This window comes from Prosopis cineraria, unplaced genomic scaffold, assembly GCF_029017545.1.
Source record: "Prosopis cineraria cultivar Desert tree isolate PC_DT_omini unplaced genomic scaffold, ASM2901754v1 PC5, whole genome shotgun sequence".
In the NCBI taxonomy this organism is placed as follows: domain Eukaryota; kingdom Viridiplantae; phylum Streptophyta; class Magnoliopsida; order Fabales; family Fabaceae; genus Prosopis; species Prosopis cineraria.
Window position 1 is genome coordinate 35,473,968 of NW_026555336.1, and position 24,740 is coordinate 35,498,707.

The 24,740-nt window shown below is 33.0% G+C and overlaps 2 protein-coding genes across 13 annotated transcripts; both read left to right on the plus strand.

Moving 5' to 3' along the window:
- Window positions 1-2,340: 2,340 nt before the first annotated feature.
- Window positions 2,341-4,927, plus strand: LOC129311593 (uncharacterized). Of its 5 annotated transcripts, none has more exons than XM_054953937.1 (2): window positions 2,341-2,498; window positions 3,904-4,927. In XM_054953937.1, exon 2 carries the CDS (start codon window positions 3,950-3,952, stop codon window positions 4,610-4,612), a length of 663 nt encoding a protein of 220 aa, XP_054809912.1. In that variant the 5' UTR covers window positions 2,341-2,498; window positions 3,904-3,949; the 3' UTR covers window positions 4,613-4,927. The 5 variants fall into 5 exon arrangements, with proteins under 5 accessions (XP_054809912.1, XP_054809915.1, XP_054809914.1 ...); XM_054953940.1 differs by having other exon boundaries at window positions 2,346-2,498; window positions 3,931-4,927; XM_054953939.1 differs by having other exon boundaries at window positions 2,347-2,498; window positions 3,805-4,927.
- Window positions 4,928-10,023: 5,096 nt separating this feature from the next.
- On the plus strand, window positions 10,024-21,324 carry LOC129311047 (ubiquitin-like-specific protease 1D). Of its 8 annotated transcripts, XM_054952996.1 has the most exons (16): window positions 10,037-10,779; window positions 11,528-11,593; window positions 11,751-11,802; window positions 11,912-11,998; window positions 12,220-12,311; window positions 12,402-12,661; window positions 13,754-13,802; window positions 13,938-14,017; window positions 14,117-14,149; window positions 14,250-14,345; window positions 15,115-15,217; window positions 16,392-16,489; window positions 18,743-18,865; window positions 20,169-20,283; window positions 20,442-20,549; window positions 20,632-21,324. In XM_054952996.1, exons 1-16 carry the CDS (start codon window positions 10,435-10,437, stop codon window positions 20,752-20,754), a joined length of 1,830 nt encoding a protein of 609 aa, XP_054808971.1. In that variant the 5' UTR covers window positions 10,037-10,434; the 3' UTR covers window positions 20,755-21,324. The 8 variants fall into 8 exon arrangements, 5 of the variants coding, with proteins under 5 accessions (XP_054808975.1, XP_054808971.1, XP_054808973.1 ...); XR_008593221.1 differs by lacking the exon at window positions 20,632-21,324 and having other exon boundaries at window positions 10,024-10,779; window positions 19,054-20,283; window positions 20,442-20,476; XR_008593223.1 differs by lacking the exon at window positions 20,632-21,324 and having other exon boundaries at window positions 10,024-10,779; window positions 20,138-20,283; window positions 20,442-20,476.
- Window positions 21,325-24,740: the final 3,416 nt, after the last annotated feature.

Genomic DNA, 24,740 nt, shown 5'->3' on the forward strand with positions numbered 1-24,740 from the left:
GAGAAGATCAAGTCTTTTATGTGGTTGTTTGCACACAGATGAGCTCATACGATGGAACTGAGATAAAGAAGAGGACTAAAAATTGAGCAAAGCTGCCCAATTGGATGTAATTCCTTAGAAGACTATTCATTTGTTACGTGATGGTCTGTATGCTCGCAACAAATGGAAAGAAGTTGTTCAAGAGAGACACTAGAATATGTTTACTGCCCTTACTGGAGCTTATTGTGTTGATTAGAACCTTTCTAAAGATGCAGGAAAAGGCTTTATGAAAAAGGTGAATTGAGATATCTTGTTTAATTATATGTGTTAGGATATTTAGGTTAAAAGATGTAGGAAGATTTTTGATAGTGAATTTGTAGAAAATCATCACACTCTTGGGACATTGATCTTATTCATTTAGCTCCCTTTTTAAATTATAAGACAATTTCTCGAGCAAAACCTCATCAAGGAAAGGATGTGGTTAGACTTGAAGTGGATGATTCCGTGAAGGCTGGTAGTAAAAGTGGTTATAGTGGCGTTATTTGGGATAAGCAAGAAAATTAAGTTAAGGGTTTCAACTATAAGCTAATTAACATTCCTCCAGAAATGGCACAGATTATGGCTATGATTGAAGGCCTTCAACTTGCTGGTCCATTGGTTTCAGAGAAGTGGAGATTCACAGTGATTGCATTCAAGCCATCCGATTACTACAGTATGGGTCTATTGAGGAGCACCCTTTTAAGGGCATTATTGAGGATGCTCGACTACTTTATCACAAAAATTGAAATATTGTAATCCATTATATTAGTAAGAACTATAACTCGATTACTAATTATCTTGCGAGTTTAGCTCATAGTTTAACTTCTATTTTTGTACTTATGATTTCCCTCTACCTCTTCCTCAAGAGGCAGCGGAAGATGATAATATCCATGCTATTAACCGTCAAAGCTTGTAACCTCTTTTGATTAATATATGCATCTTTTAGTAAAAAAAAAAAATGCCATCTTTCTTTTTGTCCCAATCAACTTGTCAGACACCAGGCCCAATGTCAAAGGTGCCTTAATGGGCCTTTTTTTTCAATGAATTTGGGCCACTATTCACTGAAATGTAATGTGATATACTATCTGCGTTTTTAATTGTAAAAAAAAACTATTGTTTATTGCCTTGTTTTTTTTATAAATGATAATACAAACTTCAAAAAATATTTATTACATTTTTTTCAAATTACCTCTCATAAATTGATAGTATTAGTAAATTAGATAAAAAAGTTAATATTAATTACAAGATTATTTTAATATAAATTTTTCTATTTTGGATACAATTATTAAGATTAAACAGTTTTTTAAATTACGTGAGTTGATTATTTTTATCTTATATTTAAATATGGAGGGAATATATTATTAATTACAATAAATACATCACAATATATTCATGTCAACTTCGACATAAATGGGAGTAATTCAATGTTCTTATCTGTTAAATCATGGGTCCAGCATTAAATATGGCGTGTATTTGACTGTTTGTCAATATGATAATTTTACAACGGTCAACATAAATTGTTCTAGCTCTTCCCTTTTGATTGTTTGCGTGATTTTCATGGGTGCATTACCAAACCTCCAAGTTAGCCGACAACAAATACAAGTCCAAGCGTCTTCTGGCAGGCCTAAATCAAAGGAATTCTTTCAAAGGTCTTTCTTTCTTTGTTTTGTTTTGTTTTTTTTTTTTTTAAGCGTACACATAATGTCAAACTTGGGTCATCGTACTTAAGGAAGCAAAAAACAATCTCGTCCACCAAATCAATGCCAAGTTGTTGCATTCACTTACTTCATTCTATAATTTTAAGGAAATATGCATCCTTTTCATAAATTTGGAAAACAAGTTTTAATGTGATCCTTTAAGAGGGTTATTTTTTGTGTAAGACTTATACTTTTATCTAATCAAATTAAGATATATGAGTTTTAATGTATTAATAATGTTAATAATAAGAACTTGTTATAAAATAAATAATCTGTAAAAAATTACACATGTTTTAATTTAATTAAAAACAAGCACCTTAAATATATGAGGTTATGTATATAAGTTTTTTTTTCCTTATTTTTTCATGTCGTGAACTATGAGATATCAAAAAAAGGCAAAATATTTCGCATGACATGACTGATTGATTTCTAATTAATTGCTTAAAGTTTAAAAATACTTTTACCGTAGCATCATTCTGGAAAATAATAATAATCATAGTAAAATGTTTCAATATGATGCATCAATATGGGCCAACTCAGCCCAGTTGTTAAGGTCTAAGAACCCAGCCCAATTTTTTTGGCAAAACAAAAAAATCCTTTAATATCGCAGCTAACCTAAAACTCGTCTCTCTCTATGTCCCTAGCGTGAAGCGTCCAGGCGGCTTTGCTTCGTCGTCCTAGCTTCACCGGGATAGACACTCAACTTGTCGTGCGCGAGCGTGAGTGACTAGAGTGAGGCAGACTCGTGCGTGAGTTCTTCTTGTCCTCCGTCGGCCGACGCAGGTGATTTGTTCTTTTTGATTTGTATGTCTACCACTCTCGTTCTTCTTCTTCTTCTTCTTGCATTTTTATTTCTTTTAATACTAGTACGAACAATGGCGAATTAAGAATATTTAAATGAGGAAAACAAAAGATTGAGCAGGAGCTATGCAGTATGCTCTTTTTCGAATGGTCTACATCTGTGTGTCTCCTACATGGCCAGAGTTGTTGTTCTGTGGGTCATGCCTTGTTTTTCGTTTAGCTACGTACTTCATAGAGATACTGCAATGTCCTTTCATTATAAACTCCAAACACCCATATAGGTTTCAACGGATTTTTCTTCCACCTGTCATCTTTATGTAGAATCCTCCACTGGAGGATCAGAGGGGGGAGAAATAAAACCCCCCCTGTATGCTATCATTCGGATCCCATGAATTTTTGGCGCCTTTTGTTTATGAGTATTTTCAGTTTGGTTGTGTGGTGTAAATGTTAAATTAAATGGACTTGAATTCCTACTGGATTTTTTCTGGCCTAATTATTATTAAGGTGCAAAAATACCATGAACTTTTTCTCCCGGCATTGAGTCAACAATAAAAGAGGCCAACCTTCTCCCATTCATTAACATAACCTGACCTTAATCTTTAAGTTCTAAGAATAGAACTTAAAGGATTGGTGAATGTTGGCATCTTTTATAAAGTTAATGGGTAACCATGCACTTGAACCCTTTTTTAAACTTCCAGTGAGTTTTTCATGGTTGGTCCATTAAAAAGCCTGTTGAAGGTCGACACAAGTTACAAGCTCAACTTAAGCTAGAAGTGGTGAAGACAAATAGTCAAGAGCTCAATTAAGTCCTTTCACTCAGTTTTGAAATTTTGGTTTACAAAAAACTTAAATCCAAAATTGGATTATTGAAATATCGTTAATTATTAATGTTTTTGTCATTGAATAAACATAATTTCCACCAAGCATCTCAATGTTTCTGTCGTGATGTAAAAATATAGTGCAAGGCAATTTGCAAAATCAGAGTTGGTTATAGAAATCAAATTTAGTCTCATGGTAGTACTAGGAAGTTTGAACTCAACTTAGTCCGTAATGGAATTAATGGTACTGTGAAAACCCTAAAGGCTCAAATATTGGAGTGGTCTAGCATATGAGGAGGCGCTGAATGCCGGAAGGACTGGCTTCGTGGAAGAGATATAAGTTAGTACAGGTCTTAGTTGACAGTGCCTGCCAAGAACATAATTAAGATCGAGAAACAACATCAGAATTGACGGTTGTTTGATATGGCATTAAATATGATTGCTGAAGTAATTTTAATTTTTTGTGGCAGGGGAGAACCCGCACAAGAACCAATTAAAATTGCCAAAGTAGTTTTAATCTTAGCTGTGGATTTGGCGTCTCAACTTATGCTTCATGTGTATTTCTGTAGGTTCTAAATCAACTTTATTGTGGGTAGCTCTTGAAACGGTTGCAACATGGAGTCCAACAAGGCATCTTCTTCCATGGAAGCTGAGGCCGTCCCATCCGAACCCAAAGCTTTGCCACCAAAGCCTAAGTTTGAGCCTTTGAAACCTCATGAGATGTCTGATGGTCGTGTTCAGTTCCGCAAAGTGTCTGTTCCGCAGCACCGTTATACTCCTCTCAAGAAAGCTTGGATGGATATATATACTCCAGTATATGAACAGATGAAAATTGACATCCGTATGAATTTAAAGGCTCGGAAGGTAGAGTTGAAGACCAGACCAGATACACCGGACATTAGTAACCTGCAAAAGTGTGCTGACTTTGTACATGCTTTCATGCTGGGATTTGATGTCATGGATGCCATTGCCCTTCTGCGGTTAGATGAGCTCTATGTTGAATCTTTTGAGATAAAGGATGTTAAAACACTTAGAGGGGACCACCTGTCTCGTGCCATAGGAAGATTATCTGGCAAAGGTGGTAAAACAAAGTTTGCAATCGAGAATGCTACAAAGACAAGGATTGTGATTGCTGATACCAAAATTCACATCTTGGGATCTTTTGCCAACATTAAGATAGCTCGAGATTCTCTTTGTAGCCTAATATTGGGATCACCAGCAGGGAAGGTATATTCAAAACTTAGAGCAGTGACTGTTAGACTGGCTGAAAGGTTTTGATCTTCTTTTAGTCAAGACAATATTGGATCTTTTTCTGTTCTATTGTTAATTTATCATTGATATAAACCATGGTGACCGGTGAGGATTAGTTATTGGAAGGTGGCTGTGCATCGATATATCCTTCATTCAGTTTTGGACGTCTCAGTTTCAGCTATATGTCAAGTATACATTAAAAATATGCTGCGGCATTGCTGTTAGTTTTGCTTGTAAGCTTTTATGTTTCTTTTCCATTGGACTAGATTATTAGAAGCATGAGAACGAACCTACATATAAGTGTTATAATGTAAAATTATACTAAATTCTTTGCTTTGATGATTTCTTATTTCTTCTTAGCTGGCCAACAACATGATGAAAACAGTGATGTCATATACCTCTTTGGTGAATATTCGTTCCCAATGAGCAAATAGCTCACACGTTAAACCTTTATTTAATTAAGGGAGAATTGCATTATTATACTTTGGGCCTGAAAAATTTTGATATTACACTGCAGAATTAAGGACTCTTGTTGCAATTTTTTTTAAGAATGAAAGTACAATTTTGCTCGTAATTTGAAAACAACCTGCATGAAAGCAATAGCCTCTTCTCTGTCTTCTTCTTTTTACTTTCTAGTTTCATCTTTAAATGCTGTCTTTGGAGGAATAACAAAAAGAAAAGGGTTGGACAAAGCCATATGACCCTTGTCGTGTTGAAAGTTTGAGTAGTAGTTGTCTTTAAAGGTTGCCGTACTTGAATGAGAAGGTAGGTTGTCTTCAGAGTTCGGCAAAGTCGCCTTTGAAGGTCAAAGCCTTGCCACACTCAAGTTCGTGTAGATAGGAATATGAAATGAGAGATTGGGAGTAGTCGCTCTACCATTTTTTACCATTGCTGGTATGGATATATTCTTAATTGAAAATTTACTATGCACAATATAATGTTTATATATTTTAACTAAAAGTTCATACATGTTCAGTTAATTAATAAGTTTAAAAATGTATCAAGTCATGCAAACAATATATAACACAATATTCACTATGCACAACACAATATTCATATATTTTCAATTGAAAGTTCATACGTGTCTAGTTGATCAATAGATTTAAAAATGTACTAAGCAAATAATGTATAGCACAATATTTATTATGTATAACATAATGTTCATATATTCTTAATTAAAAGTTTATGTGTGTCTATTTGATCAGTAGGCTTAAAAATGTATCAAGTTACGCAAACAATGTACAATATAATATCCACTCTGTATAACACAATGCTTAAACTGCAAGTCCATGTGTGTTCAGCTGATCAGCAGGCTTAAAAATGTACCAAGTTATGCGGATAATGTATAACATAATATTCATTATATACTGTGCACAACATAATGTTTATATATTCTTAACTAAAAGTTCATTTTTGTTTAGTTGATCAGTAGGCTTAATAAAAAGTATCAAGTTACGCAGATAATATATACCATAATATTCACTATGCACAACACCATGTTTATATATTTTCAATTGAAAGTCCATGCGTGTCTAGTTGATCAGTAGGCTTGAAAATGTATCAAGTTATGCAAATAATGTACAATATAATATTTATTATACACAACACAATACTCATATGTTCTCAACTGAAAGTCTATTTTTGTTTAGTTGATCAGTGGGCTTGATAAAATGTACCAAGTTATGTAAACAATGTACAACTTAATATCTACCATATACAACATAATGTTTATATATTTTCAACTGAAATGCTATATGTGTCCAGTTGATCAATAGGCTTAAAAATGTATTAGATTACTCAAATAATGTACAGTACAATATTTATTATGTACAACATAATATTCATATATTCTCAACTAAAAGTTCACGCATGTTCAGTTAATCGATATGTTTAATAAACCATACAAGTTATGCAAACGATAATAATCAACAAGCTTTCATTGAAATAAGAATTACAATTATATCAGATATGGAGAATTTTATGTTAGTATTAGCCTAACTATTAAAATAAATACTCATATGAAATTTGACATCATATCTCAAGTCTGATATGTACAAAACAATTCATCCACTTGCCAACATTCATTTCTAGGATAAGGGTAGGAATGCATTGAATGGCTAAATTATCTTCTGCACTAGGTAGTAGAATGCTTTCTCTAAAATTGGGCAAGCTGAAGCCTTCCAAATCAATATCCTAATGCTGTAGAGATAGCGAACTTCTAAATGAAAATGGTAAAAATTGGTCTATCCTGCATCTACAAATATTGCCACATTATTAGTGCTCTGCATCAATAACTTATATTTTACACAATTGAACATTTAATATAAACAAATAAATGTTCAAGTTTGCACAACATATAATCCAGTATTTTTGACAAGATATTTTCTAACTTAATTGACATAAATGTCAACATTTACTATTGAGGATTATCTTCAAGTGCAACCTGTCTAGCAACATGCACATGAGCAATTCTTCCATTATACTCAAACAATTGTTCCATTCCAACACTATCACAAAGATCTATCAATGTGCTTGAATCAATCTCAATTGTAAATTTTATGTCACTTTCATTATCACTATGGCAAACTTAAAATGATATCAATGATCTCAGCTTTGTATGCATCAATCCTTCTGTTATGGTTCTAGCAACTACATTTCCATCCTTATACTTCATGATACTATTAACACTTCTCACAAATTTACCACTATAATGAAAGAAACAGAACAATTTCTTTCTAGAGCTACTTGACAACTCTTATATTAACTTACAGTGAACAAATTAATCTAAGTAAATGTCTACATACAAATACTCAATTTTTATTTTACACAATTCAACATTCAATACTAATAATTCAAAGTTTATTTTTACATAACAAATATTTCAACATTTCTGACATCAGATTTTCTTTATATTGGGAATCATGTTATATTCAATACGCATGTCAGAGTCCAATATGAATATCAAGTCATCCATCATTATTATATAACAACTAATCTATTTTAAAACTTTTACAACCAACTTACATAATTCAACAACCTTTAACTTATATTAGCTGTAAAATTACAAGTAAAATTTCAATTCTAACAACATCACAGTACAATTTATACAATAAAAGGTTCATCTTATATGTACTTTACTACCTCATGTAAGACCTCCCATTAAATGAAACTACTACATATTAAATAAGTCAAGATCACCTTTGTCACTACTTCACCAATAAACAAGAATGATGCTAGAAAGTTACATGGCATGTGCACTAAAAGATAATAACTAGATTTACCTTGTACACGCCAAAAACTTACGTTGCTCACCAAGTCTTGTTGTCCAACTTTCATCTCTTTATTGTTTCAACATAAAAATGGTGATAACACCTTTAATCAAAGCCCAATAGAAAATTTCATAACCAAAAACACTACTTAAGACAGGCTGATTTTTAAATTTACGCATCTCAAAAGTTACTTCTCATCATCAGAGTTGATAAACCTTTAATTCCTTCGACTAAGAAACCTTCCCGTATTTGTCATCAGTCTCACTACTTTTAGTTCATTTCTTTCCTTTTCATTAAGGAAAAAAATGTACTTTAATTCTTACGAAAAATTGCAACATGGCCTCCTAGGTCTATAGTATAATATTAGAATTTTTCAAACTCAAAGTGCAATATCATGTGTTTTCAGGGCCATAATGTAGTTCCCCTTTTAATCGATGTCCTTGGTTTGATCCTTATCATTTCTTGTTCTTTGATTTTAGATTGTTGATTATCAACCTGATATCCCTAAAATCCTTATAACTTTGTTGTCCATTGTCAAGTGATATTATACGATAAAAATTCTAATGATCCTTATAGCTTTGTTATCTATTGTCAAGTCATATCATACAATAAAAATTCTAATATTTATATTACATAAGTGTAAATGCATCTTTGAAATTGGCATTGCCCTTTTGGTTAAAAAAAAGAAAAAAGAAATTGCTATTGTAGTTAAAATGATTTTTAATACTTTAATTGCATATTAGTGCATAGTAATAACAAAAAGTGCGATATTCCCAACTTCTAAAATCAAACCTTGAGTTATCAGGATCCATAAGCATAATTTCTTTGAATACAAGTACTTAAAAATAAAAAGAATAGAGAAATAAAGATGGAAAAACTTTGCAGACTTACATGCAGAGAGCATCCATCATATTGATAATTAATAAAGGAAAAAGCACTGGCACGCTATTACTGTTATTCTTCTAAGAGCTAATATTCTATTAGTTTCTAGAAAACTTTAATACTTTTTGCCGAATGTGTGGTATGCTAAAGACAATGTATTGAATTTGCTTAAGAATAAAAGTAACTGTGGTGGGTGAAGTGTAGGATAACACGGGGTTAAGATTTTTGTATTGAGTGAGTAAATTTTGAGTTGTTTAGAGAAATTGTCTGAAAAAATGTGTATAGAATTGTTTGTAGAGTTTTGTGTAGTGATGAAAAGTTGAAGAGCTCCTACACATCTGATAACTTTTTTTTTTATAGGTATAAAGTGACAGTTTTTTCATAATTTCATGCTCTGTTTTTTTTTTAAATCATTAGTTGTAGCTTTTTTCATGACTTTTTCTATCCTTACTTTTCAAAAATGATGCATTGTTTAACTCAGTTTCTTATTCAACTATTTCTTTTTTAAAAACTTTAGGTGAGTTTTGGGGCAAAATAACATTTTTTAGCCCAAATAGTTTGGTTTGGAGCTAAATTTTTTAGCCCCAACAATTTTTATTTGGCAAAAAAAAAAAAAAAGTTCTATGTATCTGTTGCTTCATATCCAATTGGAAAAAGAAAATGGAATGAGCCAAGATATCACAATAAGTTACTAACCTTATTTATTAATTTTGTCCAACAATATTATTTTCTTTTTCCCCCCAGCCAGTAATATTACTTTATAGAACTTATATCAACATTATAATAAAATAAAATATAAATTTTAATACAATACCTTATTTAGTTCAAAATGTAAGTAGTCTTTTAATAATAATTTGCATATTAATAAACTTATTATTCTCATAAAAATGTTTTTAATTTCAATTTATGATAAGTGGAATCAAGAAGAAGGTTATGAGAAGCTAAATTAATAAATATTACTTCTATCTTAAATTATAAAATATTTTAAAAAAAGATTTAGTATCTCAAAATATAAAATACTTTGATAAAAATAAGTTTTATTAATAATTTTTTAGTATTGTTATTCTCATATATTTTCTCTCCTTAATATTCTTCAATAAATAGAATATTAAATAAACAGCATTTATGAAAATTTTTATATATATTTTTTAAAATAGTTGTAAAGTATATTTAATAAATCTTATCGGTGTGTGTAATTTTATCTAAATGTATCATATAATTTAAAAAGGTGAGAGCATAAAAAATAAAATGAAATATTTTTTTATAAATTTTAAACTTGGATCGAGATTAGCTGAAAAAAATAAATAAGAGGAAGCCAGAAAAAAAAAATCTTAAACGACTCATTAACAGGAAGTTGTTTTTTTTTTTTTTTGGGGTAGAAATTAACAGAAAGTTTTCCTGATACTGAACTTGGCCGAGCTGCTGGTCAAAAAAAAAAAAAAAAAAAATTGGCCGAGTTCATGAGAAAGCAGAGTCGAGACCCGCATTCATCCGTTGCTCATGGAATGGTGAAAAGGGCGGGACAATTGGGCACACACTTCAGAACACGCGTCGTACCCAAGCGAGTCAATCAACGCTTAGCTGCCTCTCATCTGGTTTCTTCTTCCTCCATTTCCCTCCTTTTTCTTTAGGAGGCGACGCTATTAACAGTCACTGTTCAGTCCTCTTCTGTGACGGCCCAGAGGATCAATTGAATGCATGGAGCACGATGATGGTAACAAGGTTCCACTTCAACTGGACTGGGATCAACTCTTGCCCGAGCGAGACGATGAGCCCCCACCCACGCTCATCGTTAAGCCTTCCTTCTCCGATTCTCTTTCTACACCCTCAAAATTGACTGCCTCGGGTCTCGATCAGCAATCTCTAGTCGCTGATAACCTAGAACGGTTAAGTGATCGTGATCTTACGGACTTACTTCAGAGGAAAAAGCGCACCCTGGAGACGGCTGGCCCGAAATTGCCTGACAAAGGTGAAAAACTTCGAGCTCTTATCAAGCAATATGAAGATGAGCTGGCTCGCAGGAAAAGGAGACGTCTTGATAAGGTCTGGCTCTTTTTTTGCCTTGTTAGCGGCTGCTGTTAGAAATACTAAATGTATCGTCTATCTCGTGCCTAGAGCATGGGGATAGAGTTAGAAATGTAAGAGTTAGGCGTCCTGTTTTACGCTTTATTGGTTTTGTGGAATTCTGACACGATGATAATTTGGCTGCATATTGCATAGCGATATTGTGCTCAACTGAGATAATTGTTCAGCTGTTTATTTATTTATTTTTTTTAAATTTTTTGGGTCGGAATGAAGTAGCTGTCTTACGGTACTTAAAAAAAAAAAAAAAAAAACGAACCGCTTCTTTATGTGCTTACCTTTCAGTATTTCACTTCAGTGCCTTGCCTTTTGTCCTATCAAGTAGATGTTGCCTCGGATAATGTAATTGTCGTGCTCCTTGAAGCGTCTCTGAATTTCCTTATTTGCCGGGGGAGCTTCAAACACAGGCTCTGATAGTCAATTCAATGCTCTGTTCATCATGCTTATTTCTTGCTCATAACGGGGGCAGGAAAAGGAAGAGGAGGAATTTTTAAACTTAGAAGTAGTTTTTATTTTTATATTGCTAAAAAACTCAAATTAGTGGTATATTTTTATTTAACATTAAACTGGCTCTTTTCTAGTTAGTTTGCCACATGATTTGTCTTTTAATTGCAGGCCAGGTAACAGTACACCTGCCATATATCTTCTGATAAAAACTTCCTTAGTCACCTTTCTTTTATTTTTATGAAACTCCTATGCCTGTCAATAGTTCCCCCTCTTTGGTGAATGTTCGTTCGTTCCATTTTCTCTTCCCAATGAGCAAATAGTGCACATGGTAAGCCTTCATATTTACAGATTTCTTGGTAGATTTCTTTCCAAAAAGTTGGGAAAAGAAAGAAAATTAACAAGGCATTTTATTTTTCCTTTAATTATGCAGGACTTATTCTCTGTTTAGTTACTTAAATTTTATCCTCCTTTTGTTTTGTGCAAAGGAAGTTGATGTGAATGAGAAGGCAAGACCAGCTACGAGCTCAAGTGCTGTTGGTGAGGTTCTGGTTTTGATTGCTTAAATTCAACTAGCAATTCCTACTAAGTTGTAGGCACTGGAGTATCTAGGTCATAATTTAAAGTATACCTGTGTTAACTAAAACAGAGAGAGCAGAAATTGATGGGCTGAAAGTTAAGCTTGATTCCAATAAGGAACCTGATGATTTGATGTCGTCTGGGAAGTGGCTAAAAGGTATTAATGTTGATCCATAGGGCTCTTTTTAGTGTTAATGTTTGGATCTTATTCATCTTCATAAAAGAGGGGAGAAAATAATTATCAGATTATGATTATAAACCTTGGACACCAGATATCTGTTGCATGAATCATGATTCATATGTAAAGCTGGCTTCTGCACAAGATCAACTTGTCTGTTTTTGGAATTCTGATCTGAAGAAATTGAATGTGTTCTTTAGGTGGGTCTATTGGCTTTAGGCAAGAAAATGAATCATCAAAAGCAGAGCCGCCATCCGCGTTTGCATCTTGTTTTAATAATAAATTGGAAGATGTAAGGTTGTTTACATCTCTCAAAATTATTTTTGATTGTTTCTTTTTAACTTGTCAGCCTTTTTTAATATAACTTTAATTTGTTATGCAGATTGATTGTCAGAAAACCAACGCATTTAGTAGAGAGTTATCACATTTCAAGCATTGTGACAATCACAAGATGATACATAATGAAGACTTTTTGCTGAAGAAAAGAAAGAGAGATCAATCATCTTCAAGACAATTGCCATTCCAATGCCCTAGCAATATTTCCAGATCTAAAACCCCAAGTGATGATAAAAGTCACAGAGCTGCTTCCTCATTCTCTTTGCAAAAAATTGGGGAAAAACTATCTGGCTGCCTTCCAAAATTGTGAGTTAAATGCCTTGATTATGGTTTTTTAAACCCTTGGAGTGTTAATTTCTATGTGATTTTGACGTGAATGTGTGCACCTAAAGGAATTAGGTTTTGTTTTGTTTTATTTTATTTTCCTAATTGTTAGACGAAATATTTATATTGTAAATTTGGTAATAGACTAATCGACAGTAATTTGAAAGTGAAATTGGGATATCAAATTATACCTCTGTGGAAAAGTTTGGATATTTGGGAGCCATTATTCAAAATGATGGCGAAATCAGTGGGGATAGTTTAATTGGAAAAAAGCTAAAGGATTCATTGGCGACCGTAAGGTGCTTAATAAACTTAAAGGAAAGTTTTATCATACTATTATTAGACCGGCTATGTTATATAGTAGTGAATGTTGGACTTTAATGGGACAAGAGCATAAAGTTAGAGTAGCAGGGATGAGAATGTTACAATGGATGTGCGGACATACACGTAAAGATAAAATTTGAAATGAACACGTACGCGAAAAAGTGAGGGTAGCACCTATTGAGGAAAAAATAGTAGAAAATCATTTGAGATGGTTTGAGCATGTACAAAAAAGACCGCGAGAGGCACTAGTGAGAAGAGTGAAACATATAACTTTGAGCTTTGTTAAGAGGGGTAGAGGAAGGCCTAAAAGAACACTCTTAGAAGTTGTGGGACGCGATCTCTTAATTAATAATATTTCTAAAAGCTTGGTAAATGATAGAGGATAATAGCGTCTTGCAATTCATGTAGCCGATCCCACCTAGTGGGATAAAGACTTGTTGTTGTTGTTGTTCCTAACTGTTAGATCATTTTTCTTATATTTATTTTTGGTTATAATGCTTTGTAGTTATTTCAGTACATCTATGCTCTGTCACATAAGCAGTGAATGTTAATATTTAATTATACTTTTGCTATTATTGTCCCTCCACTGTTGCTTTAGCTATATTATCATTATCAAGAGAAAGTAATTGTCAAAATCTCCCTCCTCCTGCACCCTTTTGTCTTGAGTTGAAGATGGCAAATATGTAGTTCGTCGTGATTTTTTGGTTTAAGTGGATTTTCTGAATTTTTTTTCCTTGTCCCAATTGGCAGGAAGGATGCTTTTAAGGCAATTCGATCAGATGGCTCAAGGTCTAGGAAGGTATGTATGTAATATGTTCTTAATTCTTTGTGATGTAAGTCCCAATTTCATTACTCGTGTGTAGATGATCTGTTCTGCCTTTTAGCATCACTGGTTAATTTTAAGTGATAGCTGATATATAGATGATTTAAACAGGATCAGCTCATTGTTCTTGATGACGAGGACAAACTTTATAATTTGGAGGAAATAGATGAAGACGAAAAACCTGCTGAATGGTAAGGGAGTTTTGTTATGTTCGTTTGTTTGGTCTAATTTACGTATAGTTGAATATGTCTATGCAATAGTAACTCACTTAACCTTTGCCTTTTCTTCAGCCTGAAAGAAGCTAGGATTTTTTATCCATCGAGGTACAATAAAAGAGTGATGCTAGAAAATTACCTTTCAACTCAATTCTCTAATCAAGTATGTGTTCACCTGACTTTGCTACTATACTTTGTGATGTCTCAGTGATGATCCAGAATCTGTCGAAATTTGTTGCACAGATATGGATTGCCTTGCCCCTGGAGGTTATTTAACATCAACTATTATGAACTTTTACATACGGTAAGTGTGATTTAGTCTTTCCTCACCGCTCTCTGTGTCAAGGGCCATTTCAACTCTAAGGCATAAGCTGTTAAATGAAGGCCCACAAATATGTGTAGATTCTCATTATAATCTCCATTATGCTTCCTCACATGTAAGCTTTTTGGGGCTTAAAGCATTGATAAAGTATCAACTCGCTAAACCTCTTACCAAAACTTAAGACAAAGGGGTAACAAGGTTTGAACTGTTGATTAATTGGTCATAGAGGTTTTGATACTGCCTCAAAAATTAATTTCAGTTTAAGTTGTTAAGTATAGAAATGAACGAATCTTCAAGATTTAAGCTATAAAACCCCATCCAATGGCCAAGAAAAATCCTCTAAAGTTTTGCTTGTATAAAAGCATTCATTCCCATTTGAAAATCTGCTCAAAATAGGAAGAACCATGTGGGAAAAAGTGCACTATAAAATGTTGCAAAATTAAGAAATTAAAAGCCAGACTTGTGCAAGAATTAACATTAGAGTGGAAAATTGTCTACTTATCAAAATATAATCCAAATAGGCCCAAATAATAATAAATTGACAAGTGAAAGCTCAATTAAAGAGGGACAGAAGCAAATAAAATCACCATCTATAAGTGTGCTGGTTATTATGTGAGAAACCTATTTTTTACACCTTTCAGGTTTTTTCTTGTTGGAAACTTGAATCTAACTATTATGTAGCAATTATCCTTCTGATTTATTATGCATAGTATTTAAGCTCTGTACTTATTACTCAATCTGAGTTGGCTAGATACCTACAGCAGCAAGCATCTCTGACAAACAGATCAGTGACTGACTATCTTTTTCTTAATACATATTTCTACAAGAAGCTCCAGGATGCTGTTTCCTACGAGGTGGTGTTTCCCCCCCTGCATAAATAACTGTACTTATATGCATGCAGCCAGATTATTCATTACTTACGCCCTTGGAATCAAATGTTTTGATTCATTTCAAGACTTGCCAACCTGATTCTGTTTTACTAGTCTGATTACTGGTTGATGAATTTTTGGTGTCATTGATTATTTCTTTGAATGCTTTCCTTTTAAATATGCTTTCTGATTGCTAGTTTTGTGGTAAATTTTGAGACCCAGGCAGTTCTAGCCTAGCTTAAAATGTAAATTGCTAACCCAGTAACAGTTTTTGTGTGAATCAGAAAGATAGTAAATCATACACATAGTTATCTTTTAGTTTTATATCAGGTGTTTTTTCCCCAGTTCTGTTGTTATTTAGGACAAAGTGCTTTCTTCATTACCACATATAATTGTGGCTACCATTGAATGCGTTTGAGGAGGAGAAGTGAGAACAGAAAGTGAATAATTAGATATTTAAAAAAAGCAGAGTGAAGAGAAAAATAAGAGTTTTATTATTTAAAATGAACTGACTTAGATTACATCCGTGTATGCATTTCTTTCAGGCCTAATTTTATATCATCCCCCTGATCTCTGGCTTATGTACATATAATTTTCTTTATCTTTAAATCTTGATAATGAATTATTCCAAACTCTTAGATTTATGTATATAACTCCCTTAATATAGCTGTTATTTCACTAATTGAATGTAATGATGAAGGATTTATCTGTAGATGACTTAAAGTTTAAGGGGTTTATATGTAAGGGGATATTTACACAAAGAAAAAAGTTTTAAGCTGTATATAGAAATTATGCACCATTCTTCATTAGTGATATGACATGCTAATTAATAGCTGGGGGGTTATATGCTAAATTTTGGAAGTTTAGGTGATTTTTTGTCAAGCTTTAAACGTTGAGGGGATTGTTGGCACATGGATAAAAGTTGAAGGGATTTTTGTATATTTCTTTAGTCTTGCTTTTATTAATTTATTTATGAAGCAATCGAATAGATAATAATGCTTTTAGACATTTTGGAGCATACATTGAAATCAATCACTCTAAACATTGGTAATAAATATAATTGTCATTCTAGTTCATTACTCCCCCTGCCACTTGCTACCTTTCTCTTTGTCCTTTATTCAGAATATTTACTAACTCAAATGCCATTGTTACTTTGTAGCAAAGTGATAGAGAGACATTCTTTGTGAAGTTCAGAAGGTGGTGGAAAGGTGTAAATATTTTTCAGAAGGCATATGTTCTAATTCCAATACATGAGGAGTAAGTTTCTCCATTAATCTGGCAACATGACTTTCAAGTGATTACTAAAGAGTCTTTGTCCAATATTTCAAAGCAATATTTGAGCATACTTCTACAATGGTAAATATAGAATAGACCTAGAGCATGGCAGCTTCTGTAATGCCACATTTCTAAACATTTTCCTTTTTGCAGTAATGAGCATCCATTTAATTATTAGTGGTCATCTTTGTTGTGTGATTGTAATATTGAAAAGTTAGTTACTGTTAGTTAATTAGAGTTAGTTAAGGGAAATAACCCTTGGGTGGTGACAAGGATTAGGAGCCTATAAATACTAGATACCTTTGTAATCCTTATGCTTTTGGCTATCCCAATGGATTGATCATATTACCCAAAATCTCTCGTCTCTCTTTCTCTCTTCTCTGTTCTATTCTTTTCTCTTTCCATCTTATCTCTCTGTTCCTTCTCTCTTCCTCTCTTTCTCTCTCCTTTCCGTATTTTTCTTTCGTATCAGTGGCATTAGAGCTTCAGTGGGTTTTTATTGGGGTCGGCACACGTGGGTGCATGTGTCAAAGACAGCTATCCTCTATGTCAAGTGGGTGGAGTTTTAGTGGATGCCAGCTATCAACAATACTCAATACATGGGTTCAAGTTTCAATAAAGAAAAAGGAACTCCCTATTTTTTCTGCTCAGAAAGTCATGTGGCCAGGTCCTATAAAGGTTGAAAAGTCAAAACCTAATCTGTCACGTAGGTGGAAACTTTAGACACAGAAGCTGTACCTTTTATCTTTACTGAACCTGAACCAACTTCTGAATTGGGGTAATTGCGTGGGCTCAATGTCACTCAGACATTACAATCAGCCCATTGAAAAATCTGTCTTATTGGGCTTTTCTTTGTCTTTAACTCCTCCCTACCCACTTGTTTGTTCTTCTATGGTACAGAGGAGGATTACTAAAAATGCTTTTGGGCTCAAATATGGTGTTTATTATTTCCATTTATTCAGCATCAACAGTGACTAATGGCAATGCACAGTGACAAAGAACAGTTAACAGTAGCTTCTAAGAAGTTTAATGCTCTCTTTTCAATATTTCAGCATAAGTTCCCTCAAATTGCTGTGCATGACCTTTGAGGGCAAAGTTCTTTTGGGAGGGGGGTATTGTCTAATTGTAACATTGAAAAGTTAGATGCTGTTAGTTAATTAGAGTTAGTTAAGGGAAGTAACCCTCAGGTGGTTACAAGATTAGGAGCCTTTAAATACTAGAGATACCTTTGTAATCCTTATGCTTTTGGCTATTCCAATGGATTGATCATATTACCCAGAATCTCTCGTCTCTCTTTCTCTCTTCTCTGTTCTATTCTTCTCTCTTTTCCTCTTATCTCTTTGTTCCTTCTCTCTTTCCTCTCTTTCTCTCTCCTTTCTGTATTATTCTTTTGTATCAATCTTAAGTTGTTACTGATGGATAAACACAATAACAAGTTATTGATCTTGAGCATCTGCTGCCAATAATCCTATCATGTGAATGCTATTGCTACTTAACTGATAATGTACTGCACTCTATTTTGTAGTTCTTTTATAAAATCTTGTCAGTTAGTCTTCTGTCCCAGACATCTACTTTTTGTTAAAATTCTACTAGTCTAGTAAAACATGTTTAGTTATTATGATTAGAAATTGGCGTGTATGATGTTTACATTTGTCCACACCATGCCATTTTAATAAAGTGTAAAAACATAACCACCCATGCTGTTTTAATACAATATATAAATAAACGGAGAATGAAGAATTAGGATGAGAATGATGGAAATTTAATGTTACAGAATGCTATCATTTAGTGGACTCAGTGCTGAAATCAGATTTATCCTTGAATGCACTTCCTATACTTCTTTGTGGTGTTTAGCTCATGATATTGTTGGGGTGAACTTGTGGTTGTGAAAGTGATTGTCATGCCCTTTTCTGATTTTTTTTTTAAAAATACTTTTCTTTTCTCCTGTATTTAATTTTGAAATTGTCCTATAGAAAAAGCATATTAATCATGCAATTGAAGTGAAGAGTAAATTAAAAGGTTGATATATAAAAATTTAAAATTTTTGTTACAAATATTTTATGTTTGAGTCTTGATGGCATGATCTGAAATTGTAGTTTTTGTTCTGTTGATCAATTTTGCTGCATGTATATGTTCTTTCTAATCATTTCATGTATGATTATTGTTAAGATATTCCCCAGCGATTCCAATCTTTTTCCGGATTTATGACTTGTCTTTGATTTTGTATTTATTTAGTCTTCATTGGAGCCTGGTCATTATATGTATACCAGACAAGGAAGATGAATCGGGGCCAATCATACTGCATTTGGATTCTTTGGCTCTTCACTCAAGTATATCAGTTTTTCATAATGTAAGAAGGTGAGAGAGATGAAGCACTTCTATCCATTTAAAATATGAAATATTGAGCTCTTATATACTCAATTTATCAGCTGAGTATATCTTCTGCTCTATTGTGATAGTGTTATAATATCTTAGTGTTGGTTGTTGGACATTGGCAAGATTTATACCTGTTTTTGTGGGAGGTAACTATGATTATGTCTTTGCAGTTTGGAAGCATGTTATGCCTGGGTTGACAGTTTGCATTGCAAGTACCGGGAATCATTTTAATAAATTTATGCCATCGACAAATTGATAGAGCTTGTGATTCCTGAAAGATTCGGATGTCATTTTCTAAGGCCTACAGTAGACGATCTAGGAAGGGAGGTGATTTAGAGAAGACTAAGACCAATGGTCTAGAGGTTTATCCGAAGGTTTATGATTGTAAAATTAAAATGATAAAAGAAAAGTCAAGTTACATGTAGCCTGTGATATGGGTAGTGTTGGTAGGGGTAATGACTATTTTTTGACTCTTTAAATATGTACTTTCGTGCAGAGGGAGGGTGTGGAGTATTTTGAATATTTGAGAGTGGTGAGGAGAGTTCTGGCATCTGGAATGCCAGGTTTGGGGTGGAGGAAGATCATCTTTCTTTATCATTTTTTCCTTCTGTTTTGGTGTGTTTGAGTGATTTATATTTTGTGTTGCTGTTCTGTGGAGTGCATTATGTGCTGTTCCTTGTACTATGTAATCATCATTTGATTGTAGTTCAGTCCTTATTTTGCTCGTAATGCGACCCTGTTATTCAGCAATAGTATTTTTAGTTCCATTTGAAGTGTATTTTCTTGTTTAGCTTGTTTTTAAGCTTAATAAAGTAGAGGGTTCCATCACAAATTAAGTGAGATAAGTTAATATATCATGTTAATCTCTCATGTTCAAGAATGAGATGAATGATTCAATGACATAGTTCAAATCACTTAATTAGATTTTTCTATGATCATTCTTCTGGCCTGCCCATATATCATTTTACCTTGACAGAACTGCACTGTCTAATCTGAGTAACTTCTGAAACTATAACTGTTTTTGGCATCTTATCCTGTTATACATGTTATAGAAAGTAGAAACCCGGCATAGTTTGGGGTGAGTTTTTTACATTGTTGTCAAGTCTGATGAAAATTTTCTGGTTGTGCAACTTGATAATATGACATGAGTTCTATAAAGTTTTGCTAACTTCCAATTATTTAGTCTCTGCTATATCTCTTATTATAGTCTCTCGATTGCTGTGTTTTGCACTTGCCTTTGATGTGTATATCAAGCTTTGAGAAGATGTGAACTTATGCGCTGTAGATATTTGATAGAAGAATGGAGATATTTGGACCAAGAATCTTCGTGTTCAGATATTCCTATTGCAGATGGAATATGGAAGAAACTTGACTCTAAGATCGAAGAAAGAATCATCACGGTGAGTCCCCCCTTCCCCTTTTTAACCAAAAAAGTCGAATCACCAGTCAGGTTTTTGGTGGTACAAATTCCTTGCCTTTGTACTATCTACGATGGTAATTATTGAAGTCTTGGAAGGTGATATATATATCTTAAATATACACCCACGTTTTGCACCAGGTCCCTCAACAGAAGAATGACTATGATTGTGGTCTTTTTGTGCTGTACTTCATCAAGCGTTTCATTGAAGAGGCTCCTAAAAGATTGAAGAAGAAAGATCTGGCCATGGTAGTTGACAATATATATAATGTTGCGTGTATTTTCATTTTGGATTAATGAATTTTATTGGTTGATTCATTTCAATCTACAGTTTGGGAGGCAGTGGTTCCAACCTGAAGAGGCATCTGCTTTGAGAGTGAGAATACGTGCTTTGCTTAAGATCGAATTTCATAAAGCACGCAAGCACCCTGTGGTGACCATCCATGATTCATGACCTAGTCTTGAAACCTGCATTGCAATCTTCACTCCACTAGTTGAGCAATTTGTCCATAGTTCACATTGTTGATGCAGCTTTTTTCAGCCTCCTGGTGTAGATACCGCACAGCAATTATTTTGCAAATTGTTTTTGGAATCAAGAGTGTACTGTGACCTGTTAGCGGCATTGCATGCAAAAATTGGTCATGTCTGCTATGCCTGAGTATGACATGCTAACTTGTCCCCTTCATGACCTAGTTTTTTGGGCTGAGCTTTCTTCAAATGTATAGAGGAAACCACAGGGTTGACAACGAGAAATGGCAAGCTTGTAAAGTAGAAACATCAAATCAGTAATACTGTACATGTTACTTCATATATCAACGTGTAGACATTAAACAGATTCCTGGCCATTCGGCCCCATAACTTTCTGCATTGAGATTAGAAAGCTGCTTCACTCAACAACACTTGCTCTGATGGAATCTAGAAGATCGACCTTTTGTTTTCGGGGTGATAGAATCCAGATGACTTTAATGATCTACAATTGGATGCTTGTCTTTTTAAGGGTAAAAGAATATCTTTCTCTCAGTTATTTGCTCAGGAGTATTTAATATTTTAAATTTATATGTGATGTAATTTTATATTTTAACATTTAAAACTGATGCATTGAACACTTTGCTATTAAAATAAAAAAAAATGTTAGTGGACTTGAAAGTTGCAAAAAAAAAAAAAGACTTTAAAATGTATAGAAAATGATCCAAAAAATATACATAAATATTTTATAAAAAATTTCAATTAAGTCTTTGAAATAGTGTGATAATTTATAAGTCTTCTTTTAAAATTTATAAATTTTGAAAAGTTTACAACTAGGGTAAAAATGTGTTTATTCACATGTAATACTATTTGCATGAACACTATTTGTAGGAATGCTTATACATTATTATATTATTTTATGAACTTATCGATATTCATTTTTTTATAAGGTACTCACTTATAATTTTATGTGTCTTTTACTCTTTTTATATAATTTTTAGGTTTTTTTGTAATTTGTTGGCTCAACTAATGATTAAAATTAATTTTTTTTTAACGGCAAGGTGCTTGATAACATTTTTAGACCTAGACCGACCTGAATGGTCAGGCTATTGCCTAGAGAAGAAAGTGATTTGGTTCAACCATTTAGCTTGTTCTGGCAATTGACTAGAGTTGGTTTGTTTTGACTCAAGCAGTTCATGAAGACTAAAAAAAAAAAAAACTTGAGATTTAGAATGGTTTGATTGTTTTAACATGTTTTTTTTTTTCATTTAAATATTATTTTTGTTTAATTATTATCTCACCAGTTTAACCACCGGTTCAATTGGTTAAACCATGAGAATCCTAACCCATTGACTTCTCCAGTTTATCGTTTAATTTGGTTTTTAAAACATTAGTGCTTGATACATTATTTTCAAATTTTGAAGGAAAAAGTTGCATCATATGTAAATTTAAAACACTAGACACTCTTAAGTGAATACTTGAAGGGTAAAAATACTATTTAATTTTTTTTACACAACCTAATATCTTAGATCTGCGTCATTTTACTAGGAAAACTTAATAAGGTCTAAGTTAGTTCCAATCAAACTAAGCAATGCCACAAAGAGTAACAAAGCTCTCCGACCAAGTATTGAACACTTTTGTAATTACAAGACTTGAACTCAATATCATTGATGCTAATACAACTCAAGGTTATTGTTACTGTTTGCAAAGGCATCTCTTATGCAAGCTACAATAATTCAACAATGTCTCTCTAATTTTTGCAATGCCTTGGGACAAAAAATTAATATTGCCAAATCTAAACATTTCTATTTCAAAAATGTCAATATAAATAGAGCAACTCAAATCAGTGATCAATTAAGCATTCCACTTACAAGAAATCTTAGCAAAATATCTTGAAATTCCTTTGATTCATGAGTAAGCTACCAAGCTTACTTTTACTCCTTTACTTGACAAGCTTTTAATACTTAGAAGATTTGTTTTCATAACATTGCCAAAAAATTTGCCCTTATTAATTTTGTTCTTTTGGCCCTTTCTAGTTGTGCCATGCAGACTATGCTCATCCTTGATGATGTACTAATCGAACTTGAAAAATGCTTGAGAAAATTCCTTTGGGATTCTTCAAATGAATCCAAAAAAATTTCATCTTCTTTCTTGGGATTGTGTTATTAAGGATAAAATGAATGGAAGCCTTGGCCTTAAAAATATCATGAATCAAAACATCACCTACATCATGAAGCTTTGCCTGGGTCTCATCACTTAACCCAAGTGGCTTTGGGTTCGAATCCACCATGACAAATACAATTACGCCAAGCCCATTATTCCTAAGGTTCGTAAACCAAAGCTTTTCTTGTTATACATAGAGTAATATATGTAAAATCTAGAATAAATTCATGATCCACATCGGATGAAAAGTGAATGAAGCGGACAAAAAATCCTTCTAGTATGACAAATAGTCTCCCATCCCTAAACCTCTTGCTAGATACACCCTTCCAAGTGCTAAACCTATTCTTCATGCAAGAGTCTCAGATCTTCGCTCATCTACAGGTAGATGGAATTTCAATCTTTTAAGTCACCACCTTTACCCTAATGTGATTTGATAGATACTACTAATGCAACCCCCCCAACTTACATGGAGATGAAGATGTTTTTTTTTTCTTTTAAAGGCCTTCCTCTAATGGCAACTTTTCTATCAAATATACCTATAAAACTATGAAGGTCTAAAAAGATCGAACCAATTTTGATATCTAGTCTAAGATTCAAAAGTGGCCTACTTATGAGAAAATTTAGTGTTTTCTTTAAAAAGTTGCTTGGGATAGACGACAAACCAACTTTGTAACTATCAAAGGAAGTGCTCCCTTTCAAAGACCCTATACTTTTAGTTGTAACTCTCCTGATTTCTCAATTCATATTTTGAGAGACTGTAAGGAAGCTCAAGAGGTTTGGCTAAAATTAGTCAAATCCTTCAAACTTAATACTTTTTTTTCCTTTTTTATGCAGTATTGGTTAACTTGAAATGTAAAGAATGAGGCTAGTAGCTTAAGCATAAGAAGAATTTCATGGTAGATGCTTTTTGCATATATCTATTGGAATATCTAGAAAGCGAGATGCAAGATGATTTTTTCAAAAGAGGATAACCACGACAAAGACATTGCCTTCTCTTATACCCAACAAATAATTAATAATATGAGGCTCCAATCCAAAATGAATCTTTTAAATAAAGGTAGGCTTAGATTTGAAGCTAAATAAAATTATTTAGAAGTAGGATGGGTTCGACTCAAGATAGATGGATTAGCTAGTTCTAACAAGGCTTTAGCTTGTGGTAGCATTCTTCGTGATAAGAAAGGAAATTGAATTAAGAGATTTTCAAAATATCTTAATTATCACCCCAATATCATTGCTAAACTTTTAGGCATTTTAAAAGGTTATAATTTTTGTTAGAATGCTAAATTCACAAAAATAAATATTCATTCTAACTCTATGGAAGATCTTTTGCTCAATTAAGGTAAATTCTTTGATAGTCATCCACTATCAAAAACTATTAAGAAAATTAGGGCTTCACTGTGAAAGATTAGATGATCACTTCTAATCACATATTCAGAGAATCTAATAAATGTGTTAATATACTCGCACACCAAGTATCTTAAGACAATTTAGATATTATTTTTAATCATCTACCTTCAAAATGTAGAATCCTCTTGAACTTTGACATAATTTGATTTTTGTATCTTTTTACACAGTTTTTTTTTTGTGACCTTGTATTCCCAATTAAAAAAAAAAATTGCAAACGAACATTCTTGCTGCGAGCAAGAGTATAACTCGTTTAACTCGTTCTCACAAACAATTAGCTATGGAGTGGAGGCTGCATGTCTAATGTCAATTTTCCTCTAGTCTAAGGGGGCAACAATTTTTTTGGTTCAAAGTAAAAATTTTATTAATGTACAAAAAAGACAATTATAATAATATTATACAGTTGTC

Excerpts from the sequence above, each read along its gene's own strand:
- LOC129311593 (XM_054953937.1), top strand. The coding sequence starts at position 3,950 with ATGGAGTCCAACAAGGCATCTTCTTCCATGGAAGCTGAGGCCGTCCCA.
- LOC129311047 (XM_054952996.1), top strand. The coding sequence starts at position 10,435 with ATGGAGCACGATGATGGTAACAAGGTTCCACTTCAACTGGACTGGGAT. Across the intron at positions 11,803-11,911 it reads TACGAGCTCAAGTGCTGTTG|AGAGAGCAGAAATTGATGGG; the intron begins GTGAGGTTCTGG and ends TAACTAAAACAG. Across the intron at positions 14,150-14,249 it reads AGGATTTTTTATCCATCGAG|TGATGATCCAGAATCTGTCG; the intron begins GTACAATAAAAG and ends GTGATGTCTCAG.